Source organism: Garra rufa, chromosome 23 (assembly GCF_049309525.1).
Source record: "Garra rufa chromosome 23, GarRuf1.0, whole genome shotgun sequence".
Lineage (NCBI taxonomy): Eukaryota > Metazoa > Chordata > Actinopteri > Cypriniformes > Cyprinidae > Garra > Garra rufa.
Window position 1 is genome coordinate 30,657,042 of NC_133383.1, and position 13,785 is coordinate 30,670,826.

A 13,785-nucleotide genomic window follows, 5' to 3' on the forward strand; every position below is an offset into this window, starting at 1 on the left:
AGAAAGTCAAAATATTATGAAAATAAAGACGAAAAATGTCAAGAAAACAGTCAAAATATTTTGAGGTTAAAGTTTATATATTACAAGAATAAAAATTAAATATTTTGAGAAAAAGTTGATATATTAGAGAATAAAGACTAAATATTTCGAGAATAAAGTTGAAATTACGAGAATAAAGTTGAAATATTTCTAGAATAAAGCTTAAATATTTCTAAAATAAAGTCAAAATATTTCAAAAATAAAGTTGAAATGTTACGAGAATAAAGACAAAATATTTTGAGAATAAAGTTGACTTAATATTTTAAAAAATAAAGTAGAAATTATGAGAATAAAGTCAAAAGAATAAAGTTGAAATATTACAAGAATAAAAACTAAATATTTCAAGAATAAAGTCTAAATATTTAAAAAATAGTCAAAATTAAAAGAATAAAGTCAAAATATTTTGACGATAAAGTCAAAATATTATGAGAATAAAGACAAAATATTTTGAGAATAAATTTGAAATATTGCGAGAATAAAAGCAAAATATTTTGAGAATGAAGTTAAAATATTCTGGGAATAAAGATGAAATATTACGAGAATAAAGACTAAATATTTCGAGAATAAAGTCGAAATTATGATAATAAAGACTAAATATTTTGAGAATAAAATCGAAATATTACGAGAATAAAGTCGAAATATTACAAGAATAAAGATTAAATATTTCAAGAATAAAGTCGAAATTATGATAATAAAGACAAAATATTTAGAGAATATTTTTTTTATAATATTTCAACTTTATTCTCGTAATTTCGACTTTATTCTCGAAACATTATGACTTTAATCTCATAATAGATTTTTTCATTTTTTAACATGGCACTAAAACACCATCGTAGAAAATGACTGATATTGATCAATTCCGATAATGACTGAAAAATGCTTAATATCGGCACTAATAATTGTCCAGGCCACATTTCGCAATACTTACAATCTTAAAAATAAAGGTGCTTTAAAAGATTCTTCACAGCGATGCCATAGAAGAACCATTTTTGGTTCCACAAAGACCCATTCAGTCAAAGGTTCTTTAAAGAACCATTTCTTTCTTACCTTTTTATGATCTGAAGAACCTTCTTTCGCCACAAAGAACCTTTTGTGAAACAGAAAGGTTCTTCAGATGTTAAAGTTTCTTTATGGAACCATTTAAACAAAAAAGTTCTTCTATGGCATTGTGAAGCACCTTTATTTTTAAGAGTGTAGGTTACTTTTTTAAAACTTTTCACACAGTTCTCCTTATCAACAGCAGTAAATTTCACATGCAAAATGCACTAAAAGATTTGTCCAAAAAATAAATGTAGAAAGTTACTGAGTGCACCTTTAATATTGTTAATAAGGAGTCTTAGTGAAATAGTTGGACTGTGTTTAATGTTCATTTTCTTAGTTTTCTGTAGTACCTCAATTAAAGGCTTTATTCTCATGGTATGCATTCATGTGTTTGTAGGTGGTTCTTGATGTGGGCTGTGGAACAGGAATATTGTCCTTCTTTGCTGTCCAGGCCGGGGCTAAGAAAGTGTACGCGGTGGAGGCCAGTTCAGTGGCCAAATATGCAGAAGTAAACACAATCCTGTTCATGATTCATTTACTCACCCTTGTGTCATTTCAAACCCAGTTACTTGCTGGAACACAAAAGATGCAGAAGGTTCACACTGCTGTTTTCCAAGCAATTTCAATGGATTAGAAGTATTATAAAAAATAGTCTGTGTGACACATACAGTGGTGTGAAAAAGTGTTGGACCCTTCCTGATTTTTTTATTTTTTTGCATGTTTGTCACACTTTAATGTTTCAGATCATCAAACAAATTTAAATAATAATAAAAGATAGCACAAGTAAACACAACATGCAGTTTTTGAATGAAGTTTTTTATTATGAAGGGAAAACAAAATCCAAAACCACGTGGCCCTGTGTGAAAAAGTGTTTGCCCCCTAAACTTAATAACTGGTTGGGCCACCCTTAGCAGCAACAACTGCAATCAAGCGTTTGCGATAACTTGCAATGAGTCTGTTACAGTGATGTGCAGGAATTTTAGCCCACTCATCTTGGCAGAATTGTTGTAATTCAGCCACATTGGAGGGTTTTCGAGCATGAACCGCCTTTTTAAGGTCATGTCACAGCATCTCAATAGGATTCAGGTCAGGACTTTGACTAGGCCACTCCAAAGTCTTCATTTTGTTTTTCTTCAGCTATTCAGAGGTGGATTTGCTGGTGTGTTTTAGGTCATTGTCCTGCTGTAGAACCCAAGTTCTCTTCAGCTTGAGGTCACCAACAGATGGCCGGACATTGTCCTTCAGGATTTTTTGGTAGACAGCAGAATTCATGGCACCATTTATCACAGCAAGTCTTCCAGGTCCAGAAGCAGTAAAACAGCCCCAGACCATCACACTACCACCACCATATTTTACTGTTGGTATGATGTTCTTCTTCTAAAATGCTGTGTTACTTTTACGCCAGTAAAATGGGACACACACTTTCCATAAAGTTAAACTTTTGTCTCGTCAGTCCACATTGAGTATTGAGTATTTTCCCAAAAGTCTTGGGGATCATCAAGATGTTTTCTGGCAAAACTGAAACGAGCCTTTATGTTCTTTTTGCTCAGCAGCGGTTTTCATCTTGAAACTCTGCCATGTAGGCCATTTTTGCCCAGTCTCTTTCTTATGGTGGAGTCATGAACACTGACCTTAACTGAGGCAAGAGAGGCCTGCAGTTCTTTAGATGTTGTTGTGGGGTCTTTTGTGAGCTCTTGGATGAGTCGTCGCTGCACTCTTGGGGTAATTTTGGTTGGCCGGCGACTCCTGTGAAGGTTCACCACTGTTCCATGTTTTCACCATTTGTGGATAATGACTTTCACTGTGGTTCACTGGAGTCCCAAAGCTTAAGAAATGGCTTTATAACCTTTTCCAGACTGATAGATCTCAATTACTTTCTTTCCCATTTGTTCCTGAATTTCTTTGGATCTCAACATGATTTTGGGGATCTTTTGGTCTACTTCACATTGTCAGGCAGGTCCTATTTAAGTGATTTCTTGATTGCGAACAGGTGTGGCAGTAATCAGGCCTAGGTGTGGCTAGAGAAACTGAACTAAGGCGTGATAAACCACAGTTATGTTTTACCGGGGGATTAGAGTGTTTTTCCAAATGTTAATGTTTTGGGTTTGGCTTAAATTTGGGTCTGTTGCTCACAGAGTTGTTGTAAGCTTTCCGATAAGTTGGATAACACACAGACTGCTTTTATGATACCTTCATGTTCCTTTTTACATCATCTTTTTCCACACACATTATTGTAAAAAAACGATATGGGTGGTACGTTGAGTAAATTAAGAACTCCCATTTCTAAATGAATTAAACAATTATTGGAAAATCTGATCATATGTGAGTAAATGTGTGCACTCAAAAAAGGGCCCAATGTACCATATACCTACATTTTATTTTTTTAAATATAGTTTTAATTAAAGGAAATATCTGTAAACAGAAAATGCACTGGCAAAAATGAATAAAGTTACAATATTTTGAGTAAAAAAAGACAAAATATTTAGATAATAAAGTATAAATTATGAGAATAAAGTCAAAATTGTCACAAATCCACCAGCCTCTATTACAGCCTCATTAACACACTCGCAATCACTGGACTTCTTAATTATGAACACCTGCATCCACTTACCTGCACCCTACAAATACTCACTCACCTCATTCCTTCTTTGTCTCAAGGTTACATGCTCACTCTTCACCTAGATACCTGTGTTGGCCATCTACGATCCTCCACCTGTTGAGATCCTTTTGCACACCAGTTAAGAAGTATTATCTTTTGCTAAAGACTTGCTTCTTGGATGTTCATTGATTGGTGGATTTTGGATAGAGCCCATGGACCATAGAATGGCGAAGGACGCACTCTGGACCCTGCGGCAGGGCGGTCAGGGGTTGGGGAGTTATGTGGGGTATTTCCTTGATCTCGCCAACCAGGTGAGCTGGAATGATGTCCCTTTGGGTGTGTTTTCTGTGAAGACTGAATGGCGAGACCATTCACTGTGATCTCCTCAGTGGTGATTTTCTCCCTGATCGAGCTGGTCCATTTTGTATTTTTCCTGAATAATTTCAAAGTAGGGGAAGTAACAACCCTCTAAGTCTCATTGTTTAGCCTCCACGCTGTGTCTCCCCAGCTCACCTCACTCCGAGAATTCCCACATGCCTCGTCAATGGTTCCAACCCCAAAGGTCCACCAGGTATTCAGTACACCTCCCTCGTCCTCAGTCCTGAGCCACCAGTCATTCCTAAGTCCAGCTCACGAGCCGCAAGAAGGTCAAGAGCACAGACTGTGAGAAAGTGTAGTTCGCCGGCCGTCACCGAGTCAAATCCCTATGGCAAGCCTGCCTGACTCTCCTTTGACAAGCACGCTGGCCTCCGAGCAGCCTGAGTTCCCGGCCGAGATGTCCGCCCCATTCTGAGTTTGGGGCCGAGATGGCCGTCACGTCTGATCCCCCGACCAAGAGTGCCGCCACGTCTGATTCCCTGGTCGAAGGGGCCGCGACGTTTGATTTTCCGGCCAAGAAGGCCACCAAGTCTGATACTCCAGCCAGAAAGGCCACTACGCCAGATTCTTCCGGCAGAGAGGGCTGTCAAGTACTAATATCCGACCAAGGCGGGGACTGCGTCAGGTTTCGCGACCAGGAAGGCTGTTACGCCTAAATCCAGTTCCTTCATTACGGCCAGGGGAGCCGTTCCCTGCTCTAACGACTCCAGTTCCCTTGTTACGCCCAGGAGTGCTGTTCCATGCTCTAAAACATCCTGTTCCTTCGTTACGGCCAGGAGAGCCGTTCCCTGCTCTAACGAATCCAGTTCCCTTGTTACGCCCAGGAGTACTGTTACATGCTCTAAAACATCCTGTTCCTTCGTTACGGCCAGGAGAGCCGTTCCCTGCTCTAACGAATCCAGTTCCCTTGTTACGCCCAGGAGTACTGTTACATGCTCTAAAACATCCTGTTCCTTCGTTACGGCCAGGATAGCCGTTCCCTGCTCTAACGAATCCAGTTCCCTTGTTACGCCCAGGAGTACTGTTACATGCTCTAAAACATCCTGTTCCTTCGTTACGGCCAGGAGAGCCGTTCCCTGCTCTAACGAATCCAGTTCCCTTGTTACGCCCAGGAGTACTGTTACATGCTCTAAAACATCCTGTTCCTTCGTTACGGCCAGGAGTGCCGTTCCCTGCTCTAACGAATCCAGTTCCCTTGTTACGCCCAGGAGTACTGTTACATGCTCTAAAACATCCTGTTCCTTCGTTACGGCCAGGAGTGCCGTTTATTGTTCTAACAAATCCAGTTCCCTCATCACGGCCAGGAGTGCCATTCCATGCTCTAAGGAATCAAGTTCCCTTGTCACGGCCAGGAGAGCAATTCCCTGCTCTAACAAATCCGGTTCCTTCATCATGGCCAGGACAGCCGTTCCCTGCTCTAACAAATCCAGTTCCCTCGTCATAGCCAGGAGAGCCGTTCCCTGCTTAAACAAACCTAGTTCCCTCATCACGGCCAGGAGTGTTGCTCCATGCTCTAACGAATCTGGTCCCCCAGACATGACCAAGAGGGACGCTCCCACCATGAAGCCTAAATCCCAAAGCCAGACTCCTGTGCTCCCAGAGTCCACGCTTCCAGAGCGCTCTTTAGTGTCCACGCCCCCAGAGCACCCTCTGGAGTCCGCGCCTCCAGTGCGCCCTTCACAAAATTTACTGAAAATGTCCTCACCCTCAGGTCATCCAAGATGTAGACGAGTTTGTTTCTTCATCAGATTTGCAGCATTACGTACTCACCCATGGATCCTCTGCAGAAAATGGGTGCATTAGAATGAGAGTCCAAACAACTGATAAAAACATCACAAGTAATCCACACCACTCCAGTCCATCAGTTAACATCTTGTTTGTAAGAAACAAAGTTATTGTTAAGGTTTTGTTTTAACTATAAACTGTTATTTTTACCAAAATATATAAAGTCTATAATGCATAACACTTCCTCCAGAGAAAAAGTCCATCTCCTGTTGTCCTCTCCCTGTTCTGACATACTGATTTTGAACTGTTTTGGCTTGTAAACAGTGCTTGATCTGTGCAGATTTCTCTCCTGATTCAGATTAGACCGATTTTTTTTAATAAAGAAGGCAATATTATGGATAGAGGACACGTATTTTAGCAAGAATCAACAGTTTAAACTTGGAATGGAGTGGTGTGGATTATTGTGATGTTTTTATCGGCGGTTTGTACATTTCTCCAAATCTAAAGAAGAAAGAAACTCCTAAGGGTGAGGACATTTGCAGGAAATTTTCATGGTTGAACTATTCCTGTAAGGCAAATCACATATTTCCAAATGAGTCTGATTACAAAGAGCTTCCAGTGCACAATGAGGACATATGTATTTTTTGGCCAGCTTTTGGATGTGCTAAGATGATAAATCACTTATCACTATCTGTGCTGTCACACCCAGTTGGCTTGAAGTTCAGGGCTATGGGTTTTGTGGAAAAATACCCAGGCAGAGACAACTTTTCTGGAACATTTTCACAGGGCAACACCTTCAAGAGGTCCTTCAGAAGGATCTTTCCTGCATGTCTGGAATGCATGACATTCTGGCTGCTAAATGACTTGAAGACAGATTTGGCCCGGAAACTCGCGTAGTGGGCGAGGACACGTGTTTTCATGGATAAAGACTGCTTTCTTAACACTGCTAATAGCTCTCTTTTTCTCATTTAGTGGAAAGCTCTTGTTACTTTTGTAGTGTTTTGTAGACTACTACCATATGTGTTTGTGTTTCTGCTGCCACATCTGAATTATACAATTGAAGTTCCAAATATAACATGCATTTAATTTAACTGTAAATCTTGAAATCATTTTCTTTGTTTAGAAAAGAGATTACAAATGCTTTTTTTAATGTATTATTTTGCAAGGGGCGATAATCAGACCTGTACTTTAAATGCTTGCAAGAAATTTTCCATTAAAGTTTGAAGTTAATATATTTTAAACATACTAAGTTGTAACCAAATTGACAAGAATTTAATAGAAATGACCATAAAGTATATTTGAGTTCACTATTAGTGTCAGTTGTGGCTATGTGTACAGACACAATTCCTGTGATTTGGTCAGTGCAAACAATGTAAGATTATAGTGTAACTTTAAACGGTTAGTAGCAATTCTAATGCAATAGTCTCATTAACATATACAGTTGAGGTCAAAAGTTTACATCCCTCTTTCAGAATCTGCAAAATGTTAATTATTAATTCTGTTCAAAAGTTTTCACCCCTGGCTCTTAATGTCTGGGTTTTCCTTCTGGAGCATCAGTGAGTGTTTGAACCTTCTGTAATAGTTGCATATGAGTCCCTCAGTTGTCCTCAGTGTGAAAAGATGGATCTCAAAATCATACAGTCATTGTTGGAAATGGTTCAAATACACAAAAATACTGGAAAACCAAGGAATTTGTGGGACCTGAAAGATTTTTCTGAAGAACAGCAGACGGTTTAACTGTTCAGGACAAATAATGGACTCTAACAACTATCACTAAACAACAACAAAAAAATCATTCAGGGAACAACACAGTTTTAAGAATCAAAGGGATGTAAACTTTTGAACAGGGTCATTTTTATAAATTCTATTATACTATTTTCTCTTGTGGACTATATGTAAACATCTTTTATGTGAATTATCTTATTAAGGTCAGTACTAAATAAACAATACCATGCATTTTGTATGATCCTTCTTATTTTGCTAAAATAATTTACATTTTGCAGATTCTGAAAGCAGGATGAAAACTTTTGACCTCAACTGTAACCTTGCGGTTCTACTTTTTAAAATAGTGTGTTTTGATGTTTTTATTTGTATTTCCTGTAATCTTAAGCTTAAGTTGTGTTTGTCATTCTTATCTCTTCAGATTCTAGTGAAAAGCAATAACTTGTCCAACAAAATCACGGTTTTGTCAGGAAAGATTGAGGAAGTTTCCTGTCCAGAGAAGGTGGATGTGATTGTCTCCGAGCCCTTGGGCTACATGCTCCTGAACGAGAGGATGTTAGAGAGCTATCTGCACGCCAAAAACTGGTTAAAACCCAAAGGTCTGTGCATAAAACAACAATCATCACATTTCCTTTTAAAAGCCACTATTCATGCTCATTCATATGTGACCCTGGACCACAAAACCAGTCGTAAGTAGCAGGGGTATATTTGTAGCAATAGCCAAAAATACATTGTATGGGTTCTTTTATGCCAAAAATCATTACGATATAAAGTAAAGATGATGTTCCATGAAGATATTTAGTCAATTTCCTACCGTAAATATAACAAAACGTGGTTTTTGATTAATAATATGCATTTTTTTGCACCCTCGGATTTCAGATTTCCAAATATTTGTCCTGTGATAACAAATACATTCATACATCAATGGAAAGCTTTTTTTTATTCATCTTTCAGATTATATATATAAATCTCAATTTCAAAAAATTGACTCTTATGACTAGTTTCGTGGCCCAGGGTCACATTTACACTATATTGCCAAAAGTATTGGGACAGCCCCTTCTAATAAACAGGTTTGACTAATGTAGTCATTTCCATGAGTACAAAACCTAATGTTTAAGGATATAATAATATTCTAAGGGATTTCTAACATGACAATGCCTTTGTGTATAAAGCAAGGTTCAAATAGAAATGATTTATTCAGTCAGTGTGGAAGAACTTGACTGGTCTGGTAAAACCAAGTCCTAATCTCATCTGAACACCTCTGGGGTGAGCCAAAAACTCATCACCAAACACCAATGACTTGTACATATGGCTACAGTCATTTTAGACACTTCCAAAACAGTTGCAACAGAGATGGAAATACAATTTATAAATACATGAATCATGTTTCCATCTTTGTTGCCACAGTTTTGGAAGTGCCTTCTCTGTTCTAAAAAAGGGGGTGTCCCAATACTTTTGTCCATATTGTGTATGTACAAGTCATTGGTGTTTGGTGATGAGTTTTTGGCTCAAGGTCTGCATTTAAAGTCAGGTGTTCAGATGAGATTAGGACTTTGCTTTCTGCAGACCAGTCAACAATCATTTTTGAACCTTGCTTTATACACAAATGCATTGTCATGTTAGAATAGAAAAGGGTCCTGTCCAAACTGTTGCTGTAAAATTAGAAGCACACAATCCTCTAGAATATCATGAAATGACTAAATTAGTCAGACCTGTTCATTAGTATGTTGTGGCCAAATGCTATGCGTTATTAGTTATCAAGTACTTGTTTTCTATCACTATCCAGGCATGATGTTCCCTACCCAGAGTGACATTCATCTGGCTCCTTTCACTGATGAGCAGCTCTACATGGAGCATCACGCCCGCTCACACTTCTGGTAATAACAACTGCTGCTTTCTTTGCAGTCTATACGATAACAATTGTCCAACCTGCCATTTTCACTCATAGAAAGAACATCTAGACATTTAGGAAATAGGGCATCTGCTTTTTTGTGATTGGCTACATTGCTCAACATTGCAAAAACACGTAAATAGAAACCTTTGACACTCTCCAGAGAGCAAACACAAATGTGCATTGGAGCGTTTATCAGATGGGGCCACTTACCTCACTTATTGGTTCAGTCCATCTCTGTGTGTGACATCTCAAAGCAACATATCTGCAGATATCTGTGAATCAGAGTCAAGGGAAATGCTTATTACACACTGAAAACAGCACTACAACATTATACAACACTGATGCTGAAAATTCAGCTTTGCATTACAGGAATAAATTACATTTTACAGTATATTCACACAGAAAACTGGTATTAATTAGGCTTGAGAAAACCAACTTACTGATCTGCTATTTAAACATTATTCATATTTTTATTATTCTGAGACTAAATTATTATTCTGACTGTATCTCCTTCTAGAGCTTTAACAAACTCCAAATTCTGCCCATCTATCTATCTATCTAAATCATGCTAACAGTATGCTAATCATGCTACAATCGTGCTAGTAACTTGCTAGCATGTTTCTAGCATGATTAGCAATTTGCTAACATGTTGCCATCAGGATTAACATGTTGCTAGCATGTTTCTAACACGATTAGCAAGTTGCTAGCATGTTTCTAGCATGACTAGCATTTCGTTAGCATGTTGCTAGCATGTCACTAGCGTGATTAGCAAGTTACTATCATGTTTCTAACATGATTAACAAGTTACTAACATGACTAGCATGTTACTAGCATGACTAGCATGTCACTAGCATGATTAACATGTTACTAGTATGTTTCTAGCATGATTAGCATGTTACTAGCATGAGTAGCATGTCATTAGCACGATTAACATGTTATTAGAATGTTTCTAGCATGATTAGTAAGTTACTAGCATGTTGCTAACATGGTTAGCAAGTAACAACATGACTAGCATGTCACTAGCATGTCATTAGCATGATTAGCATGTTACTAGCATGACTAGCATGTCATTAGCATGTTACTAACATGTCATTAGCATGTTGTTAACATGATTAGCAAGTTAATAACATGACTAGCATGTTATTAGTATGTTTCTAGCATGATTAGCAACTTGCTAATCATGCTAGAAACATGTTAGAAACTTGCTAATCATGTTAGAAACATGCTAACAACATACTAGTAACTTTCTAATCATAATAGAAACATGCTAATAACTTGCTAATCATGTTAACAAAATGCTAGTGACATGCTAGTGTAACGGAGGCCAGCTAGTAGGAGCTGTGCGGGTAAACCTCACTCCCCGATCTCAAGAGACGCACTAGCGACCGATGCTAGAGGTTGCAGCCTTTAGCCTCCTTGTTAGTGCGTCCGCCTTCCGTGCCGGAGACCCGGGTCCCCCGGGTGTGAGGGGTTACACTAGTCATGCTAGAAACATGCTAATCATGCTAACAAAATGCTAGTCATGCTAGAAACATGCTAATCATGCTAACAAACATGCTACCAACTTTCTAATCATGATAACAACATGCTAGCAACTTGCTAATCATGATAACAACATGCTAGCAACTTGCTAATCATGATAACAACATGCTAGCAACTTCCTAATCATGATAACAACATGCTAGCAACTTGCTAATCGTGAAAACAACATGCTAGCAACTTGTTAATCATGATAACAAACTGTTAGAAACTTGGTAATCATGATAACAACATGCTAGCAACTTGGTAATCATGATAACAACATGCTAGCAACTTGCTAATCATGATAACAACATGCTAGCAACTTGCTAATCATGCTAGCAACTTGCCAATCATGATAACAACATGCTAGCAACTTGTTAATCATGATAACAAACTGTTAGAAACTTGGTTATCATGATAACAACATGCTAGCAACTTGGTAATCATGATAACAACATGCTAGCAACTTGGTAATCATGATAACAACATGCTAGCAACTTGGTAATCATGATAACAACATGCTAGCAACTTACTAATCATGATAACAACATGCTAGCAACTTGCTAATCATGATAACAACATGCTAGCAACTTGCTAATCATGATAACAACATGCTAGCAACTTGCTAATCATGATAACAACATGCTAGCAACTTGCTAATCATGATAACAACATGCTAGCAACTTGCTAATCATGATAACAACATGCTTTAAAAGCAACTTGCTTTTAAACTTTTATACTTTCAGACTTCTTAAACTTCCTAAGCTTAAACTTCTTTAAACTTTTCAAACTTTCTGGTCCGGCTTTCTCAAGCCAACTTAAAAGTTTGTCTTGACAAACTTTTTTATCTAGACTTCTTTCAAAAACATGAAATATTCGTGACATTTTTTGGCTCTGCAAAATGATTGTCTACAGGAATGGACGTTTTTCCATTTCTTTAATAGTACACATGAACATGCTGCTACAGACCCTCTCAACCCTACGTGCATCCCACTGAATGTTTACAGCCTCATCCCTGATGGTTTATTTTACATTGGCCCACAGGGGGTTGTGGTTTGCTAGCATGGAAAGACAGTAATCGCCCCACCGCCCACATGCCTGCACTGTACTTGCACCGCGCCGTGACCGAACTGAAGCCAAGCAGCTTCCCGGTGCTGTTAAACGCTGTGCTTCAGTCCAAACCTGACTCAGGGCACATAACTCTCTCCTCTCTGTCTGTGGTGTTAAACCCGACTGACAGTGAAGAGTTTATGGTGTCCTGTGTGAACAATAAATGAAATCATCTCACTGTAGCTGTTATTACAAACACAGATAATGTTACCAGGTGTCATGTCAAGTTTAACAGCCAATATTTATGTTAGAACAGAAAAGGCTTGTGTTTTTAATGGGTACGTGATGAAATGTCCATCTTATTTTGGCTTAAGCTGTAAAGAGCTTGTGGAATGACATTGAGGTTTTGGTTGGTTATACCACAACTACACCATAATGTAGGAAAAAAGATTCTCTCTTGATAGCCAATGTATAATGTACCTTTACAAAAAAAGATGTTATTCAAGTTTGCTATTAGTATATTTCTTTCAAACTAAAAAAATATGAAAAGTTTACTTTCAGTTTACTTTTTACGTACTTCTCAGAAATATACTTAAAATGACAGTTAAGTATACTTGACTTATACTTAGAAAAAGTCTAAATATATTTGAGCTATACTTGTGCTCTGAGAATCTGTTTTCATTGTTATAAGCTAGGGGCGCTATTGCAAATCTCTGTGCAGAATTTCAAAAACACAAGTGAAGAAGAAACCGAAACACAGATGCTTCCACATGTAATCTAACACAATCGTCAGACATAAAACAGCATCAAAACCATAGATTTGTAAAACTGTGTAACATTATGGAATAAAATGTTTAATATGTAATATTATAATGTTTAAGATGTAATAATCACTGTCAAGCTTTGAGGTGTTGATCAACTAACTCTATTTACATTTTGATTAACATAATTTGTCCTTTTCTTTAAGCTTTTTGTTCAAAATGTTTTTTGTTTTTTTTTTTGTGAAACTTACCCACATTCAAGTGTTTCAATTTTGATGATTATGGATTAAAAACAAAATAAACAAATCCGGTATTTCACAAAATTAGAATATTTCATGTGACCAATGAAAAAAGGATCTTAAACGCATGTTAGCCTTCTGAAAAGTGTGTTAAGGTACTGAATTATGTCCTCAGTACTTTGTTGGGCCTCCTTTTGCACTAATTCCAGCATCAAGGCAGCGTGGCATGGAGGCCATCAGCCTTTGACACAGTTGAGGTGTTATGGTAGCCCAAGTTGCTTTGATATTGGCCTTCAGCTCGTCTGCATTTCGGGGTCTCTGTTCCCTCATCTTCCTTTTGACAACACCCCATAGATTTTCAATGGGGTTTAAGTTAGGCCAGTTTGCCGGCCAATCAAGTACAGTCATGGCTATTAAACCAGGTACTGGTAGTTTTGGCTTTGTGGGCAGGTGCCAAATCCTGCTGGAAAATAAAATCATCATCTCCAAAAAGCTTGTCGGCAGCAGGAAGCATGAAGTGCTCTAAAATTTCCTGGTAGCTGCGTTGACTGTGGACTTGATAAAAGACAATGGACCCACAGCAGCAGATCACATGGCTCCCCAAACCATCACTGACAGTGGAAACTTCACACTGGACTTTAAGCAGCTTGACTTTTGTGCCTCTCTGGTCTTCTTCCAGACTCTGGGACCTTGGTTTCCAAATGAAATGCAAAATTTGCTTTCATCTGCAAACAGGACTTGGGACCACTGGGCAACAGACCAGTACTTTTTCTCCTTAGCCCAGCACAGACGCTTCTGACATTGTTTTTGGTTCAG

General features: G+C 38.2%; 1 protein-coding gene across 5 annotated transcripts in view; it reads left to right on the plus strand.

Moving 5' to 3' along the window:
- The window catches only part of carm1l (coactivator-associated arginine methyltransferase 1, like), a 33,876-nt gene that overhangs the window by 8,855 nt on the left and 11,236 nt on the right, over positions 1-13,785 (plus strand). For all 5 annotated transcript variants that reach the window (XM_073830098.1, XM_073830100.1, XM_073830101.1 and 2 more), the window contains exons 5-7: positions 1,478-1,588; positions 7,926-8,103; positions 9,291-9,381. In XM_073830098.1, the coding sequence (XP_073686199.1) occupies positions 1,478-1,588; positions 7,926-8,103; positions 9,291-9,381 (380 nt within the window). The remainder of the gene's footprint in view (positions 1-1,477; positions 1,589-7,925; positions 8,104-9,290; positions 9,382-13,785) is intronic.